At 48.3% G+C, this 19,514-nt stretch overlaps 1 protein-coding gene across 1 annotated transcript; it reads left to right on the forward strand.

Annotated features, from left to right (window-relative positions):
* Positions 1–1,289: 1,289 nt before the first annotated feature.
* On the forward strand, positions 1,290–4,608 carry PIRT (phosphoinositide interacting regulator of transient receptor potential channels). The gene has a single exon (XM_050765546.1). It carries the CDS (start codon positions 1,428–1,430, stop codon positions 1,839–1,841), a length of 414 nt encoding a protein of 137 aa, XP_050621503.1. The 5' UTR covers positions 1,290–1,427; the 3' UTR covers positions 1,842–4,608.
* The last annotated feature ends 14,906 nt before the right edge of the window (positions 4,609–19,514 follow it).

A 19,514-nucleotide genomic window follows, 5' to 3' on the forward strand; every position in this document is an offset into this window, starting at 1 on the left:
CGAGACCAGCCTGACCAACATGGAGAAACCCTGCCTCTACTAAAAATACAAAATTAGCTGGGTATGGTGGTGTATGCCTGTAATCCCCACTACTCAGGAGGCTGAGACAGGAGGATTGCTTGAACCTGGGAGGCAGAGGTTGCGGTGAGCTGAGATCACTCCATTGCACTCCAGCCTGGGCAACAAGAGTGAAACTCCATCTCAAAAACAGGAAAAAAGGTTGCACTGTGAACCTGAGACCTCACTGTCCTCTGCTGACAGAGCACATGAAAGCCCAGGAGGCACGAAACGGTGTTCTCCAACCTGTGCATAGCCCGGTAGGAGTAACGGGTTCACATCTGAGCTTGGGCAGTTCCTTATCGTGTGATCTTCAAGACGTTGCTTCACCTCTCTGAAGCTTCACTATCTCATCTGTAAAACAGAACTAATGCCTAATTCACAGGTTTGTTGTGAGTTTCAGTTTAATAAAGGAAGTGTTTGATGCAGTGTCTGGCACAGGACACGCATGCAGAATTTATCTATAAAGCATCACTCTTCTAATAGACAAACGATATCATTTATGGAGTACTTGGCATATGCTAGGCATTATTTCAATGCATTACACCACTTAACTCACATGACCTTTTTGAAAATTCTATGAAAGAAGTAATGTTATCCTCATCTTATAGGTAAGAAAACTGAGACAAAGAGAGGTTGAGTAGTTCCATCAAGATCAGACAGCTAGAAAGTGGTTGGGTCTGAAAATAAAATGCCGTTCAATAAACTATAGCTGACCGGGTGCGGTGCCTCACGCCTGTAATCCCAGCACTTTGGGAGACCGAGGCGGGTGGATAACTTGAGATCAGGAGTTCAAGACCAGCCTGGCCAACATGGTGAAAACCTGTCTCTACTAAAAATACAAAAATTAGCCAGGCTTCATGGCGGGTGCCTGTAATCCCAGCTACTCAGGAGGCTGAGGCAGAAGAATCACTTGAACCTGGGAGGTGGAGGTTGCAGTGAGTTGAGGTTACGCCACTACACTCCAGCCTGGGTGACAGAGGGAGACTCTGTCTCAAAAAAAAAAAGAAAAAAAAAACTATAGCTTTTGTTTGTTTCTAAAATGGCATCACTTGTTTTAAATATTAAAAGCTATTGAATAAATATTTAAATAGTGATCCTTGTTTTAAAGAGTAAAAGCTATTGAATAAAATGTTGTAATAGTTATCTCTCACAAGAAAAAAAATTATACCAGCTTGGGTGGTTTCTTATTTATGTGAATTTCATTTCACTTTTTTTTTTTTTGGCTTCAGCTCAAAGACCTTGTTCACCCTCCACTGAGAGCGGGGCTAGAGATGGATGCTGAGTACAGGAAGGGTGTGTGAGGATTCCTTTGGCTCCACTCTTGTTTCCAACTTTTGCCGGTCCTAGGTGCCCAGTCCTGAGCAATCATGACGATGGAGACTCTCCCCAAGGTTCTAGAGGTCGATGAGAAGTCTCCAGAAGCCAAGGACCTGCTGCCCAGCCAGACCGCCAGCTCCCTGTGCATCAGCTCCAGGAGCGAGTCTGTCTGGACCACCACCCCCAGGAGTAACTGGGAAATCTACCGCAAGCCCATTGTCATCATGTCGGTGGGCGGTGCCATCCTGCTTTTTGGCGTGGTCATCACCTGCTTGGCCTACACCTTGAAGCTGAGTAAGAATAATCTCTCCATCCTCAAAATGGTAGGGCCCGGCTTCCTGTCCCTGGGACTCATGATGCTGGTGTGCGGGCTGGTGTGGGTGCCCATCATCAAAAAGAAACAGAAGCACAGACAGAAGTCGAATTTCTTACGCAGCCTCAAGTCCTTCTTCCTGACTCGCTGATGGTGGTTTCCGCATCTCCCTGCCACCTTGACTGGGAGAAGATCTGACGACCACATCCGACATCCCCTTCTCCTCTGTGGGGTGCCATAAAACTGATCCAGGAAAATGCTCTTCCTGACCCAGTGGGGAAGACAGAGCTCAGGGCTCCATCCTCCATGCAGCCGGGAATGTTGCCAGATATATCCACTTTATCTGTATTCTGACTGATGCTTCCTTGGATCTTGGCTGTGGCCTTCCCTTTCATCACTCTAACCCCCTGCCTCTGCATCCAGACATCATTCATCCAACGCTCTCTACCAAGTGCAATGCATGCTGGGAAATTCTTCGGGGGGGGGCTGTGCCCCAGGGAGAACTTCTTGTTTACATATCTGAGTGCCAGAGCTGGATTCTTCATTTGCATCCTTCTGGAACCAAAACTGACCCATGGAGGTCCTTTACAGAGGAGGGAGTGACGGCTGAGTTCTGACCCATTGGGTTTGACAGCCCCAGCTCCCTCAGCAGACTTTCAAGATCACAAGTGTCAAACATTCCAAAGACTGAACAATGAAGGGAGGCCTGGGAAAAACACTCTCCAAGATGACACGTGCCCCTGGACATGGCAACATGACTCTAGGGGTTTGTCAGCTGAAGAAGTTTAACTCCTAATTATATAATATTTACATCAGTGGGGTAGGCCAGGGGATGTCACGGTTCCTGCTTGACCTTCTAACTTCTTCTCATTGACCACTTTCTTTGAACTTGGTCGTTAGCCAAGGACGAATGCATGTTGCCCTAATTTCTTTCCTACCCCTGCCTCTACCTCTGCATCTAGAACAGCAAAATGGAAAGATACGGAGGGATCCTGTAAGATTGTTTTCCCCTTCACGTCTATCAAGATCAAAATGGAGAGGATCAAGTTCCATATCCGAATGATCTGTAGGTTTCTAGAGATGGAATTCACGCTAGAAAATTCCAACTTCTGTTATCCCTGCCCCCGCCCAACAAAAAAGTCAATACTTATTCAGTGTCCCGCTCTGGGATAAGCCCTGGCTGGGAGCAAGACATGATCCCTGCTGTCTTCTTGCTTCCCAAGGTGAGAGAGGCAGCCAAGCCAACCAGCAAAATGCAGGTGGTTGTGGGAGCACAGGAGGCGTCTACCCTAAACTTGAGAGAGGACAGAGAAATTCCTGGAGGCCATGTCCTCCAACCCAAAAACGAAAGGAAGGATAAGAGTTGCCAAAGAGAGGAAAGAACAGCATTGGGAGCAGCAGGCGCTGCCATGTGTGTGCAGGAGCCGCCTGGGGAAGGAGAAGCACGATGGAATTAGGAAACTGCACGGCCACTTGTCTGACTCCCAGGTGTTTTTACTTCATCCCTCTCTTGCCCGACTTCCCACCTATTCCCCAAGTGCCTAGTGTAGCTTCTCCTGGAGGCACATTGAGGGCCTCCTGGGGTCTATGGTAGAGACGGGAAGTGGGTTTCCAGAGGGCCTGCCAAGCAGAGAGTCCCTGAGAGGTAAGTGCTTCTGTAACTCCCTGTGGCAATCAAGAGGCCCATAGGTGAAGGAACAGAAGTGGTACCTGTGAGGGGGCCAGTCACACTGCCCTAGGCCAAGCCAAAGACTCCTGGAGAGCATTTGGTAATGAGGTGTGAGAGGAGAGCATCCTGCACCAGAATCACCCTTGTCTTGAGGTAATTCTCTTCACTCCTCAGCCTTGTGGCCTCCCCAGTCACCATGGCCCTCCAGATATCCCCATCCTCCATGGCAGTTCCATATGCAGAGCCAGAATCCATCCTTATTCCCTCTGCACTGTGGGAAAATCCATGGATGCAAGCACTTTTGTCATGGGGACCACCCCTTACCTGACCCACCCACGGAGTCAGAGTTTGGGGAGCTCATGACCGTTGAGGCTCACCCAGGATGGCCATAGCCTTCATGCAGACCCATGCCAGTGTGGCCAGGTCTCTAGCTCACCTCTAGCCCTGCACACAGGCGGTCAGGACCAATCTTGGGAGCGTTGCAAGTGCTATGTCATTAATCATAGTTTTAGTGCCTCAGTGACAAACCTTGCAGATCATTTTTCTTCTTCTGACATGAATGCAGATTTGAGATTGGCCCTATAATATCACCCTTGCATTTCTCGATGCGTTCTTAAATGGGAGCAAATGGGATGGGCCCCAACTCACTCACTGGAAACCCATACTCCGGGTGCCTCATTTCCTCTGCCCAGGAGCTTGTAGCCTGGGCACAGCTATATGAGGAGGGCCCATTTGCATGCCGCTATCACGGATGTCTTAGTGGAAGGAAGTTTGAGGACAACCACAACTCTAGAAGTCCAGGTTCTGGATTCACTTTGCAGACTCTAGCAGTACCTGCCTCCATTCCCTGCCCACTCAAGCTAGTTTCTCAGCAGAGAAAACATGAGGAAATATCCCCAAACATTGTCATCCCCACTGGGATCCTCCACATGAGTGTGGGATGGAAATGTTCCAGGGTCACACTGAGGCAGGACATTGAGGTATTTGCCAATGCCTGTTGCCCCATGGAAGGCTGAAGTATGGTTGCACCTGATCTGGGAATGCAGCCCAGGTCAGACTCCACATTTCTGCAACAAAGCATCACCTGCAATGACTCTTTTCATGTCAGTGGGTCAAAGGACAGAACCAGCTTCCATGTTTTCAGCTCACTAGATTGTATCATGCTCCCCATGGCTATTATGTTTGGGAGAGTTTGATCTAACCTGAAGCCTAAAGGAATCAATGTAATGTTGAATTGTATTCAATGTAACAGTGTCTGCTGTGTTTTCATTCCTCTCTTCAGGAATTTCAAGACTATGTCCACCAATTAATTCCTCTAAAATGCCCCCACCCTCCATTGCCACACATCCTTCTCCCCAGATTGCTACCTGGGAGAAAACGGACAGGATGGGTTTTGTGCATGGTTCCTCAGGCATCTTGTAGGAACTGATGACCCTACTCTGAGATGCTGACAGGGCAGAGACCAGCAGCTTCCAACTCTTTCCATCCCCAAAAGTCAAGTACTGAGACCAAAAAAAGAGATACCGAGAAAGAACTGTCCAGAATGAATCAGTGTTCCAGGGCAAGGCAGGCAGCTGCTCCAAGGTCAGCCTATCAATGTCCCCAGTAACTGACAAGTGCAGGCACAAGGAGCAGGTGCAGTTCAGCTCCCCGGTCTCCTTTCTTCTAAGCCCCTTCTCCCCATCTTCTGGGCCGACCTCCTCTGCCCCTTCAGCTTTTTAATCCTGACTCTCTTCCACTTGGCTTCCCACCAAATTCACTGTGGCCTTGACTTTCTGCTTGCACTAGCTGGCTCAATCCATAAAGGAAAAAAGAAAGTAACTGGTGGTGTGTCTGGGTAGAACAAAGGATATTTTATTCCTCCTTCAATTCCTGCAACATTCCCAGAGTCATGACCTGCCTCCCAACCCTTCTTGACCCTCATACCCATCTCCTCACTGTCTCCTGCCCTCAGAGATCAGAGGACACCGGAAAACCAAAACCCAGAGCTCCAAATATGTCTGCTATTAAACACGTGCAAGGAAACTGCCCAGCGGGTGTACCTGGGGATGCCGCTGGGTGGCACCAACCCTGTGCCATGGGGGGTTTGGAGGGTGAGGTTGGGGAGGGGAGGACAGAAGAAGGAAGGGTGATCAGAGGTGGTTGGCAAGGAGGCATTCTGGGGTGGTGTCTGAAGAGCAGAAGAATGAAATGATGATTGTTTATTGGGTGCTCACTAAGTGCCTGAAGAAAAATCTAAGCCCTTTATTCACTGACTCATTCAATCCTTTCCAGAATCCTGTCCTGAAATACTGTTACCATCATCCTCACTTTACAGGTGAGATAAGTAAGGCAGAGGGACATCAAGCTAGGACAGTATGATTGAAACCCAGCTGGTGTAGCTGCAGAGGCCACGCCCACACCCTCCACCTCCACAGACTCTCTAAAGGCCTCTGAGGAGCAGCAGAAGGCACCAGCATCATCAAGATGGGGAAAGCGGAAAGGGAGCTGAGGTCACCATACAGGCTGGGAGGGCACACCAGGCAAGGGCCCAGGACGGGGGTAAAATTCCTGGCCAGGAGCCCAGAAGGGAAGACAAAAGGAGCCACCAGCCAGGAAGAAACTCGCATTCTGAGTACCTCCTCTGTGCCAGACCCTGTGCTGGGGGCTTTCACACAGTTTAGTTTGTTCTTTTTCTTCCCTGTATTGAAACCTTTGTAACACCTTTTCCAGATAAGTAAATGAGGCTTAGAAAAGTAAGTTACATGTCCCGGGTCTCAGCCTGTAAGCACCAGATCAGAGGCGTAAGCCCCCGGCTGCCTCCAGAGCTCATGTGCTCTCATACCCGGAGCTTCTGGCCATAGGCATGAGGTTCCGTGCTACGGGCATGGTCAGGGGCAGGAATGAGGCCTCCAATCACCACGCTGTCAAAGCAAGGTGGCCTTGGTACATCCAGCCTTTGTTCCAGGGGCCAGGCTCACTTACTGAGCAGCAGGAGGATTCAGGACCTTCTGACACAGGTTATGTGTCCACATTGCATCACATTATAGGCCAAGTTCATAACCCCTCAGAAGGCTAAAACCACCTCCCACAGGGAGTGCCTAGAAGAAAAGGGGCAATCAAGATCCAATACCATGCTGGGCGTGGGGGCTTACACCTGTAATCCCAGCACTGTGGGAGGCCGAAGCGGGCAGATCCCTTGAGGTCAGGCGTTCAAGACCAGCCTGGCTAACATGGTGAAACCCCGTCTCTACCAAAAATACAAAAATTAGCAGGGCGTGGTAGCAAGCACCTGTAATCCCAGCTACTTGGGAGGCTGAGGCAGGAGAATCGCTTGACCCCTGGAGGCAGAGTCTGCCGTGAGCCAAGATCATGCCACTGCACTCCAGCCTGGGAAACAGATGGAGACTCCATCTCAAAAAAAAAAATTTAAAAGACCCAATACCACTTCTTCAGAGAAGAGCTGCTGAGCATCAGGTCTTCCCGCAGGCAGAGGTGCTTTAGGGGCCACTTACCCTGTTCCTTCATTCTCAGAAGACCCCTCCCTCTATCTCTCACGACTAGAGAGGAGTCACTGAAGGACCTTGGGCTTGGTCACTGAAGGGCCTTGACTCTACTACACTAGGTCCTAGAAAGAAGCCCCCAGCAGAAACCAGGACAGACAATTGCCCTCCCAGGTCCTACCTCCATCCCCATCCCTGGAGCCCTGAGCCTGTGCTCCTGGCACCTGCAAGGAGGGCCAGTTCCTGTGGGCCATTTCCTCCTATCCAGACCTGCACAGAGCTCCAGGCACTCCACCAGCCGAGCTGTGGCCTGTGTGGTCAGCTTCTCCTGGTCTCCATAGGGAGGGTCCTCTATGGCTAAGGGACAGTGCTCACTTCTGTGGACTACAGGTGCAGGAAAGAGAGATTTCAGGCCTTCTCCAAGTCCAGGTCTCCTATTCCAAAAAGAAAGAAGTTTAGGTAAAGGTCACCTCCAAAATAAGACCATCTCCCACTGCACAGCAGGGCTCTCTGGCAAAACCACCAAAGTAACTGCAAAGAGGAGGGGGAGTGATGGCCAATGGCCCCTCTGATAATCATGTAGACTATATTGGGCTCTTTTTCAATCAATAAAGGAATGTAAGCATCAATCACAGTCCATTTCCTATGGGGTTGCATGGGAGGAAGACCTGAAAGAGAAGGGAAGCAGATTCTATTCTGGCAGCCTTTGCCCAACTTATTCCCTGGGGGCCTGGGGCCCTTCCCTTCCTCTGATCCCTTTCTCAGACATGGTCTCTGATCCCTCCCTCAGGAGTAGCTATCAGCCTGGCATTTCAAGGTCCCGAGTACCTGCCATGCACCAGACATCAAAACTGGGGATGCTGTGAGGAAGACAAGCTCTCATCTCAGAAAGCAATCGGGAGAGTCCCCAGAGGAGAGAAGCAAGGAGATCATCAGTTATGATACAGTAGGATGGAGACAGGGAGGACGGAATGCAGAGGGTGTGTGCCCATGTCAGTCTGACCCCAGGCTGCCTTTCCAGCTCTCTAGAATAGAGCTATGACAGGTGTTCACATCAGAGGTAGGATGCAAGAGGAAAGGAATGGGGAGATGGAGGGAGAGGGGGACTGGGAGCTGCCTATGGGTTAGTAGGAGGACCACAGCCTATAAAAAGCAATGCCATTTTGATTCTATTCACACCTCTATTTCACGGTCTTGCTTTTTGCTGTTTCCTTGGAAGCCTGTACATCACAGCCTTCAATTGTGTTGTACAGCTGTCATGTCTAAGGAAGGCACTTTGGGGGATCAATGTCCCCCCACGTGTCCCCATCTGGCTATACTTCTGTCCTGAGATCCAGCCATCAAAGAAACAGCAATGCAATTTTTTCCCTTTCCTGGAATGTTGGTCTCCTGGAAGATTCTTCCCTAGATTCCTTCTCTTCCTCATTCTAAATACTTCTCTGAATGATTTTGTCCATGACAGTGGCTTCAGTTATTCTCTGTGTGTCGGTGACTTTGCAAAACATACATCTAAATGCCTACTGAATATGCAGTATTAGCTTCCTATTGTGGTTGTAAAATAAAAAGGAACACCATAACTTTAGTAGCTTAAACCAACACAAATTCATTATCTCACAGTTCAGGAGGTCAGAAGTCCAACATGGATCTCACAGGACTAAAGCCCAGGTGCAGGCAGGGTTGCATCCTTCTGGATTCTCTAGGGGAGAATCTGTTCCTTGCTTTTCCCAGCTTCTGAAGGCCGCCTGCAGTCCCCAGCTTGAGGCCCCTTCCATCTTCATAGCCAACGTCCGCAGAAGACGGCTGGTGTTCTTATGTCATCACAGCTCTTCTCTGACCCTCCTGCCTCCCTCTTTCATTTATAAGGACCCCTATGTGGTGCTGTATGTTGGGCACTTATATTAAGACCTTACATTGGGCCTCCCTGGATAGCCCAGGATAATCCCCCAATCTTAAAATCCTTTTATGAGTCTGCTTAGGCTGCCATAACAAAATGCCACAACTGGATGGCTTGAACACAAGAAATTTGTTTTCCCACAGTTCTTGGGGCCAGAAGTCTAACAGCAAGGTGTCAGCAGGTTTGGTTCTTCTGAGGGCTCTCTGTTTGGCTTGCAGATGGCCATCGTCTCCCTGTGTGTCCACGTGGTCCCTTCTCTTTGCGTGTCTGTTCCCTAATCTCATCTTCTTATAGGGACCCCAGACACATTTCATCAGGGCCTCTTTAAACGCTCTGTCTCTAAATACAGTCCAATTCTGAGGTGCTGGGGATTCAAATCTTAATATATGAATGTGGAGACAATGCAGTTCAGCCCATAACACCCCTTAATCACAACTCAAAGTCCCTTTTGCCATGTATGGTAACCTACTCATAAATTCCAGGGACCTGGATGTGGACATCTTTAGGGGGCCATTGTTCTGCCTATGACAAAAACCTTCACCTTAATGCCTCCAGCAGCGTATACTCAACCTGCCTCAGACTGAATTCCTCCTCTTCTTTCTTCTGTGTCGCCTGCCTCAGGAAATGACACCACCACTCAGTTTAGCCAATTGCCCAAGCCAGAAATCTGGTTTTCTGGAAGAAATGTGAGAGACGACTACTTGCTTATTCAATATCCTTTTTCCCCATCTTCTTTGGTAATAAAACCTCTAGTTTTCTGAAGGCAGCAATATGCCCGGCTAAAGTATGATCCTTCTAGATCCCCAGCCTCCCTCATGACAATGGTTGACCAATGAGATGTGTCTGGAAATACTTAGGTGGAGGCCAAAAAATCTCTCTGTAGGCCCGAAGCTCTTCACCTGCCGGATGCTGTTGTCCCTTCACTCTTGATTCTTTGGATGCAGACCCAATGGCTGGAGCTGCAGCTGCCATCTTGGGACCACTGACTGACCTTGAGAATAAAAGCCATTGTCAAGGAGGGTAGAGCAGAAAGTTCTAAGATGCCTGTGACCTTCGTGAAATCCGGGGAGCAACTGGACTGCCCAACCCCAGGCTTCTCTTACAGAAGAGAAACATAAAATGTTATCTTATTTAAGTCACCATTATTTTGGGTCTGTTACTTGCAGCCAGTTGCAATTCCTACTTAGGTAACATGACTGGGAGAAGTTATTTTCTTCTTCTGAGTTTTGAATATGATTTGATTAGGTCCTGAACTGATATACTTAGAGCAAAGACTCTCATAAGTAAGTTCTGAATCAATGAAATTTTATATTTGGCAGTCATTTCAAAGCATTCTTCAAGTCTCTAAGGAAAGAGGAAATAGAGAAAAAAGTCAAAGCATCATGGCTTTGATGGTTGTAGTCCTCTTGCCCTCCCATCTCTGAAGCTGCAGGAACTGTCTCACACTAGACATCCAGGTGGTGGACAGGGAAGAGTGGGGTTCACACAGGGCACCCAGCTTTCTCGATGGCCTGTGAGGTTCGCTCACCCCTTCTAAGAGCTGAGGCAGGGATGGGTGAAATAGGGTGGTGGGGAGGAATTGTATTGGAGGAGACACCGCTCTCTCTCTCTCTCTCTCTGTCTGTCAGTCTCTCTCTCTCTTCCAGGTCTCAATCTCTGCAGTTGTCAAAATTAAGATTACCTAACCTTACCGAATATACAGCATCATGTATGTTTAAGAGTTGACTCTGGGCCAGGCACAGTGGCTCCCGCCTGTAATCCCAGCACTTTGGGAGGCCAATGAAGATGGATCACAAGGTCAGGAGATTGAGACCATCCTGGCCAACATGGTGAAACCCTGTCTCTACTAAAAATACAAAAATTAGCTGGTTGTGGTGGTGTGTGCCTGTGATCCCAGCTACCTGGGAGGCTGAGGCAGGAAAATCACTTGAATCTGGGAGGCAGAGGTTGCAGTGAGCTGAGATCACACCACTGCACTCCAGCCTGGGCAACAGAGCGAGACTCTGTCTCAAAAAAAAAAAAAAAAAAAGAGTCGACTCTGGAGGCAGCCCACCAGGTCTCACACCCCCTCTAGGCTTCGAGCTCTTTGACCCTGAGTAACTTGCTACAACCTGGAAGAGGGCCCTCACCAAACCCCAGCCAAGCTGGCTGCCTGATTTTGAACTTCCAGCCTCCAGAAATGTGAGAAATAAATGACTGTTGCCTATAAGATAAGCCACTCAGTCCATAGCACTTTGTAACAGCAGCCTGAACTGACTCAAACAGTAGGTATTCAGTAAAATGCAGATATTGTTATTATCTTTGTCACAAGAAGAGGGAATTTCAGGCTACAACCATAATGCAAGAATTCCCAAATCATCGGTAAAAATAGCTTTACGTTTGAACATGTAAAACCATATATAGGCTCTTTCGGGTAGGACATAGATATCTGATTTCAAACAAAGGCTATAACATTTTGGCAACAAAGTGCAGGGTCTTACCGGTAACATGACTATAATTATTAGAGATCCTCTTAAGACCCAGACTAATTTGCACCTGCCCATTTTTACTTAGAATTTTGCTCAGAATCCGAGTAAGAACCTCACAAAAGTCAGGTAAGAACTTCAAGTAAATAATTCTGGGAGCAATTGCCAAACTCCCCGGTGCCTAGGCGCCGGCAAGAGGGAAGAAGAGGCCAGTGGAATGTGCCTGCAGGAATCGCCATTCCCCGGGAGAGAGGGCGTGGCTGCCTTTCTGGGACAGGCAGGGAAACCAGAATAGCAACTGGCACCAGGCCTGACCCATGGTCAAGGCCAGAGCAGCTGCTTTCAGGCTCACCCCAACAAACAGATGAAAGGGAGTGGGGCTGGCCCCTGGAAGAGCCTTGTGTGTGTGAGAAGAGACAGGCCAAGGTGGGCGTGGGTGGAGGCCACGCAGGCTTCCGGAGAATGAGGAATGCCTGCTCAGTCTGGAGGAGAAAGGGGTGGCCAGGGCTTGAGGCCGATGCCGATGTGGGAAAGGCATGGGATGGCTTACAAAGCCTTCTCCCATAAGGCCTCTGAAAGACAACACTGTTCCATTCATCCGCTCAGTGAGTAGCTACGGAGCGCCAGAGCACACAGGCCTCAGTCCTGAGCTGGGCCCTGGGGAGAAGAAGGATGTGAACAAAACGGACAAAGGTTCCTGCATTCTAGAACTTCCCCCTGCCAAGAGCAGACAGGCCACAAACAAGGACAGCATCAAATGAGGAAGATGTCAGAGAGAGATGAGGGCTGTGCAGCCGAGAAACCGGGTGAAGGAGAGAGACGAGGAGGGGCTACTTAGGATTCTGGCTGCAGGAGGCCTCTCTAGAGAGGGAACGTTTGTGCTCAGACCTGAATAAAGAGGAGGCAGCCACGTGAAGACCTTGGATAGAACATTCCAGAAGAGGGAAGGGGGAAACAAGGGCAGAGGGGCTCCCTGCAGAGAGAAGGCAAGCAGTGTGAGTTGGAGACCACGTCTCACCTCTTTCTACCTCCCATCTCTCCTCTCCACGCTGCCCGATGAGCCTTGTCGGTCCACCATGTTGGTCTCACTCACAGCCCTGTTGGGTAACACCTCTCATTTGGCTGTTCTTCCCGATCTCTTTGGTTCACATGGCTGAAGGGTGTTCTGTTGTGTTTTTTTCTAATTTCTTATGATGTCTAGTAGCTTTTAAATCAAGTTTGTAAATCAAAATACAGTGAAGTTGTAGTTCTACAAAACCAATACATTCTAGAAATATGCTGTACAGCATGGTGTATTGTGCGCTTAAAACTGTTAAGAGGGTAGATCTGACGTTAAGTGTCTCGGGAGGTACCATTAGCATCCAGCTTTGCAAAACAGAAAGCTGGTAGTCCACAATGACCCCTTCCCTTTCCCTCATCCCACGCTGCATCCACCACTGTGTTCTGTTGACTTCACTCCCCTGGCAGGCTCTCAAACTGATCCACCTCTGTGGAAAGAGAGGTGCCTTCACTGTCCTCACCTTCCTCCTACCGGCTCAGCTGCAACTGTGCTTGCTGCTTGCCACACTCCCCTCTGATCTCAGCCCCTTCCAATCTGTTCTCTGTACAGCAGCCTCCTTAGAAAAATATGGAATGTTTGCGTGGGTTCCAAGTCTTTGCAATTATAAATAGTGCTGCAATAAACATACGTGTGCATGCGTCTTTAGAGTAGAATGATTTATAATCCTTTAGGGATATACCCAGTAATGGGATTTCTGGGTCAAATGTATCCCGGAACTTAAAGTAAAATTTTAAAAAAAAAAATTTTTTTTTTTTTTTTTTTTGAGACGGAGTCTCGCTCTGTCACCCAGGCTGGAGTGCAGTGGTGCAATCTCAGCTCACTACAACCTCTGCCTCCCGGGTTCAAGCGGTTCTCCTGCCTCGGCCACCCAAGTAGCTGGGATTACAGGCATGCGCCTCGTTAGTTTTTTGTATTTTTAGTAGAGATTGGGTTTCACCATGTTGTTGTATTTTTAATAGAGACGGGGTTTCACCATGTTGGTCAGGCTGGTCTTGATCTCCTGACCTCGTGATCTGCCCGCCTCAGCCTCCCAAAGTGCTGGGATTACAGACATGAGCCCCTGCGCCTGGCCAAATAAAAAAAAAAATTTTTTTTAATTTAAAAAATAAAAAATAAAATGTGGATCACATCCCCTACTGATTAAAACTGTCCAACAGCTTCCCAGCACTCCTAGGAGAAAGATGTTAGCATGACTCTTTGTCCCTTTCTCCTCTCTGTCCCAGCCACACGGCAAGGCCATCTACCACCATCAGTGCTTTCATACACTCCTGCCTTACCTGGGAGCTTCTTCACACCCCTTTCCCTGGCCTCGCTTGCTCATCCTTTGAATGTCAGTTCCAACCACAGAGCCTCAGGGAAGCCTTGGTCAGCGCCCTCTTTATCACATTCTCATAGATCATGGTCCTTCACCTCGGACTGCTGATCTCTGATCTCTGTCATATTTACGTGTTAATTTACATGATTAGTTCATGTCTGCTTTTCCACTGTCTTTTCTCTTCCTCCCTCTCCCCACTTTAAGCTCCCTGAAGGCAGGCACCATATTCCTCTTGCTCACTTATACCTGGCTTTGCACGTCTTTAAAGACATCTCGGCAGCTCAGGAGTGCTAGACCCCAGCTCCAGGAGGAGGTCATGGCCAGAGAGGCAGTTAGGCCTGAAGCTCTGGCTCTGAAGCTGTGGGTGGAGCTGCCTGGGCAGGGCCTCTGGAACTTGGCACTGGGCCTGGCTGCGGGAGGATGGGGGTAATTGCCAAGACCTCTGGCAGCTGAACCCTGGAACTTTGCAAGCAGGCTTTGCACCTCATTGCTCCTGGGGCAATCCAGTGATGCCAGAAAATGGTGACAGAAAGATCGACTTTAGCACCTAACCCAGCTGCTGTCGTGGTGGTGATGCCTCAGGATTTCCATCTCAACACCTTGTACAACGTGCCCAGCAATGAAACTTGGAGCTGAGTGTCAGCAGAAACAGGCAGCAAAAATACACAGGTGTGGAAGGGATCCACAATCGCAGTAGATCCCTGAAGCACTGGATTTCCCTGCGTGATAGGACTTCAAGGTATTATCGTGGAAGCAATTTGCTTTGATAGGGGGTAGCTGGGAGACTCCTTCCCCAGACGTGGGGGGAAGGAAGAGAAGAACAACACAGAGGGACTTTGGGTAGAGCTGAGTAGAGTTGGGGAAGATTTGGTGAAGCAACCTCAGCGTTTCCAATAAACTGGGAATATCCCAGGAATTATAAAGAATGAATCTACTCGATGAACATCAGGTGCTGGATGTCCAGCCTCATGACGGAGGCAGAGAACTAAACAAACTACTTGAATCAATGTAACGGGGACTATTATAAAAGTAAATAGTAATCCAGTTTTCACTTTAGGGTAAGATAACTATTATCAAGAAAACCGAAAACAACCAATTTGGGTGAGGATGTAAAGAGACTAGAACTCTCCTAGACCACTGATGGGATTGTAAGATCCTGCAGCCACTGTGGAAAACGAATGGGATCCTCGAATGAGAATGGGTTCCTCCAAAAATTAAACGTAGGCCGGGCGTGATGGCTCATGCCTGGAATCCCAGCACTTTGGGAGGCCGAGGCAGGCAGATCACCTGAGGTCAGGAGTTCAAGACCAGCCTGGCCAACATGTGAATCCCTGTCTCTACTAAAAATACAAAAATTAGCTAGGCGTGGGGGCACGCACCTGTGATCCCACCTACTCAGGAGGCTGAGGCAGGAGAATCACTTAAACCCAGGTGGCAGAAGTTGCGGTGAGCCGAGATAGCGCCAGTGCACTCCAGCCCGGGCAACAGAACAAGAGTCCGTCTCAAAAAAAAAAAAAAAATTAAACATAGAATTACCATATGATCCAGTAATTCTACTTCTGGGTATATACACTTGTACCCAAAGGAATCAAAAGTAGGGACTCGGCCGGGCGCGGTGGCTCAAGCCTGTAATCCCAGCACTTTGGGAGGCCGAGACGGGCGGATCACGAGGTCAGGAGATCGAGACCATCCTGGCTAACACGGTGAAACCCCGTCTCTACTAAAAATACAAGAAAATTAGCCGGGCGAGGTGGCGGGCGCCTGTAGTCCCAGCTACTCGGGAGGCTGAGGCAGGAGAATGGCGTGAACCCGGGGGGGCGGAGCTTGCAGTGAGCCGAGATCGCGCCACTGCACTCCAGCCTGGGGCACAGAGCAAGATTCCGTCTCAAAAAAAAAAAAAAAAAAAAGTAGGGACTCAAATGGATATTTATAGACCCATGGTTATAGCAGCATCATTCACAATAGCCAAGAGATAGAAGCAACCCTAGTGTCCATCCACAGGTGAATGGATACATAAAATGTGGTAAATACACGCAATGGAGCGTTGTTTAGCCTTAAAAAGAAGAAAATTCTGACACATGCTACAACGTAGATGAACCTTGAGGACTATACTCAGCGAAAGAAGCAAATTACCAAAGGACAAGTATAGTATGATTTCATTTACATGTGGTAGGTAGAGTAGTCTAACTCATAAAGACAGAAAGCAGAATGGTGGTTGCAGGGGCTTATGGGAAGGGAGTCTGGGGGGTTGGTATGTAATGGGCACAGAGCTTCATTTCAGGACAATAAAAATGTTCTGGAGGTGGATGGTGGCGATAGTGGCACAATGTGAATGCACTTAATGCCACTGAACTGTACACTTAAAAAATGGTTAAGGCAGCAAATTGTTATGTCACATACATTTTCTACAATTAAAATAAATAATTTTAATTTAAAAATTAATTAAAGGCCAGGCACAGCGGCTCATGCCTGTAATCTCAGCACTTTAGGTGGCCAAGGCAGGCTGATCAACTGAAGTTGGGTGTTTGAGACCAGCCCGACCAACATGGTGAAATCCCGTCTCTACTAAAAATACAAAAATTAGCCAGGTGTGGTGGTATGTGCCTGTAATGCCAGCTACTCGGGAGGCTGAGGCAGGAGAATCTCTTGAACCCAAGAGGCAGAGGTTGCAGTGAGCCAAGATCATGCCACTGCACTCCAGCCTGGCCTGGGCAATAGAGTGAGACTCCATCTCAAAAAGAACCAAAATTCATTAAATGGGAATAAGAAAGAAACTAACTTGATTCTATGAGGATTTGGGAGACAATTGGCACAAGGGTGGGGAACAGGAAAGGGAGAGGAGTGGTGTTCGTAATTAATGCCCATTAGACAACAGGACCAGGTTCTAATTGCAGCTCTGTTGCCTACTTGCTGGCTGAATCTAGGCAACTGTCTTAACAGCTTTCAACTCTGGAAGAGGAACAGGGCTGCAGGGAGGCAAGGAGATGCTGGATGTAGATTGATGTCCATTGTACATAAAGTGCAACGCAAATGCATGGAAATATTATTGTCTCCTGAAAGGGGTAAGGTTACCAACCTGGAGAAAAGGAAGGTGATGAGCAACAAGGAGGTGGTAATGGGAGGATGCTTTTGAGATCTGGGCGGGAGTCATGAAGGTTTAGGTCAGCCCAGTGGGGAATAAGACAGGAAAACCAGAGAAGAGGGCTAGAGTTTCCTGAGCTGGAGGGAGGGTCCTCGAGCATGGATAACAGAGGTCCAGGCAGCACAATTAGGGGAATTCTTATAAGACCCTCTGGTAGCCTAACAGAGGAGGAATGAAGAGCTCTGAAAATTGTCAGGGGTCACTAAGTTAAGAAAGAATACATTTCCGAAAATACTGACCCTAAGTCCCACCCTGAGGAAAAGGAGGAGTAAATGAAGATTGATTGGAGAGCGTTGATCAGGGTCAACATTTTTCCAAATTCTGGCACTACATCCCTGGCAGTATGGGAAGTGATTTCAGCTGGCACACAGGCTCACATTAAAAGGCATAGCCATTTCAATTTTCATTCAGTCTTTCCTATGACTTCCAAGACAAAGCCGCTGGTTGGTGATATTATCTACCTCTCTAAACTCTGTGAGTCTTCAGCCTTTATTTGAGAAAGAGAGCAATTTCAGTAGGCAACAATGTCTAATCTGGAAATCAGCGAATCTGGCCTACTGCCTGGTTTTGTAAGTAAAGGTGTTTTGTTTTGTTTTGTTGGAGTTGGAGTCTCACTCTGTCATCCAGGCTGGAGTGCAGTGGTGCGATCTCGGCTCACTGCAACCTCCACCTCCCTAGTTCAAGCGATTCTCCTGCCTCAGCCTCTTGAGTAGCTGGGACTACAGGCATGGGCAAACACATCCAGTTATTTTTTGTATTTTTAGTAGACAAGTTTTCACCATTTGGACAGGCTGCTTTCAAACTCCTAACCCTCAGGTGATCTGCCCATCTCAGCCTCCCAAAGTGCTGGGATTACAGTAAAGTTTTATTGGAACGCAGCCACAGTTATTCATTTACATCTCATCTCTGGTTCTTCCACCATGCAGCAGTCTGTTTTCATACTGCTATAAAGACATACCCAAGCCTGGGTAATTTATAAAGGAAAGAGGTTTAATTGACTCACAGCTCAGCAAGGCTGGGGAGGCCTCAGGAAACTTACAATCATGGTGGAAGGGGAAGGGGAAGCAAGGCACCTTCTTCACAAGGAAGCAGGAAGGAGAAGTGCCCAGCAAAGGGGGATGAGCCCCTTAGATCTTGTGAGAACTCACTATCACAAGAACAGCATGGAGGAAACCACCCCAATGATCCAATTACCTCTACCTGGTCTCTTCCTTGACAGGTGGGGATAACGAGAATTATGTGGAATATAATTTGAGATGAGATTTGGGTGGGGACACAAAGTCAAACCATATCACGCTATAATGACAGTGTTGAATGGTTGTAACAGAGACCAACAGGATTGCCTGCAAAACCCAAAACGTTTACTATCTGGCCCAATACAGAAAAAGTTTGAGTACCCCTGGTCTGATTTAATTACAATTGTTTTGTGTTCAGTGTATTTATTCCCGAGTACTTTCTGTCTAAGTCACACCAGTGTTTCACTGATGGTGACAATAACTGATTCCAGTTTTAACAAATCCATTTTTTTTTTTTTTTTGAGATGGAGCCTCGCTCTGTCACCCAGGCTGGAGTGCAGTGGCACAGTCTCAGCTCACTGCAAGCTCTGCCTCCGAGTTCACGCCATTCTCCTGCCTCAGCCTCCCGAGTAGCTGGGACTACAGGCACCAGCCACCATGCCCGGCTAATTTGTTTGTATTTTTTTAGTAGAGACAACAAATCCATTTCTAAAAATTAACAAAATAATATAATATTAACAAACGAATATAATATTCTATAATAAGTAAGAGACGTAGATTGCAGGGATGGTACACTTAGACAACAAGTGAGGCTTGATAAACACTGGATTATGAGAGTAGGGAGCGTTGAGGGATTTGAGGATGGTGAAGATAAAGAGCCACTTTGGTAGAGGTAAGGGATCTGAAGGATAAAATGGGTCTGGGAAGGGGATTTCATGAAAATAAAGGATTTGTACCTAAGAATGGTGAGATGGCACTGCACGTCCTAATAGATTTAGTGAGGGTAGTATGGGGAGGCCAAGGGATGGGCAGCTGCAACCAAGTGAAGCCGAGGTTGGTAAAGGGGAGAAAAGGATGGTGCCAGAGAGTCACGGATGGATGCCTTCCAACCTGGGGTTCTCCTTACGGAAGCATCATGGCAGAAATGTAAAGATCCCAGTGGCAACCACAACAATAACACTTGTCCCTGTTTACAGAGGGCAGGTTCTGAGCACTTCACACTCATGAACTCACTTAAGCCTCACAGTAACCCTGTGAGGAAATTGAGGCACAGAGAGGGTAAGTGACTGGCCTGGCTCAAGGTCACATAGCAGGTGAGTGGTACAGCCAGGCACTCTACTAAGCTCTGTAGGCCTTATGAAAAGGCAGGCAGGCCTAATGAACGGACTAGTATGGCTAGACCCGCCCACCTTCTATGCCTGCCACCCAGGAGGGGATAGGGCTTTTGTCATTCATACAGTCAGGTCTGGGATCTGTGACGCTGGGTCAGCTGAGCACCTGGCTAGTCCATCCTGGTCTCAGTCACCTGCCCTTTAGGATCCAGGTCATGGAGAGGCTGTCATCTGGTGACATCACAGATGACAAATCATGATGACTTTGCCATGGGAGTGACAAAGTCTCAATTGCCGAGAAGAGGCAGAGCTGTGAGGCAGCAGCAGAAAGACAGACCTCTCAGAGGCACAGGGGTGGCTGCAGCCCCAAAAGCCCAGCAAAAATCTCAGAAGGAGAGAGGCAGAGGGGCCCTCGGTGACCAAACTGGAAGTTACAGGCCAGGGGCTAGG

Source organism: Macaca thibetana, chromosome 16 (assembly GCF_024542745.1).
Source record: "Macaca thibetana thibetana isolate TM-01 chromosome 16, ASM2454274v1, whole genome shotgun sequence".
NCBI lineage: Eukaryota > Metazoa > Chordata > Mammalia > Primates > Cercopithecidae > Macaca > Macaca thibetana.

Excerpts from the sequence above, each read along its gene's own strand:
- PIRT (XM_050765546.1), top strand. The coding sequence starts at position 1,428 with ATGACGATGGAGACTCTCCCCAAGGTTCTAGAGGTCGATGAGAAGTCT.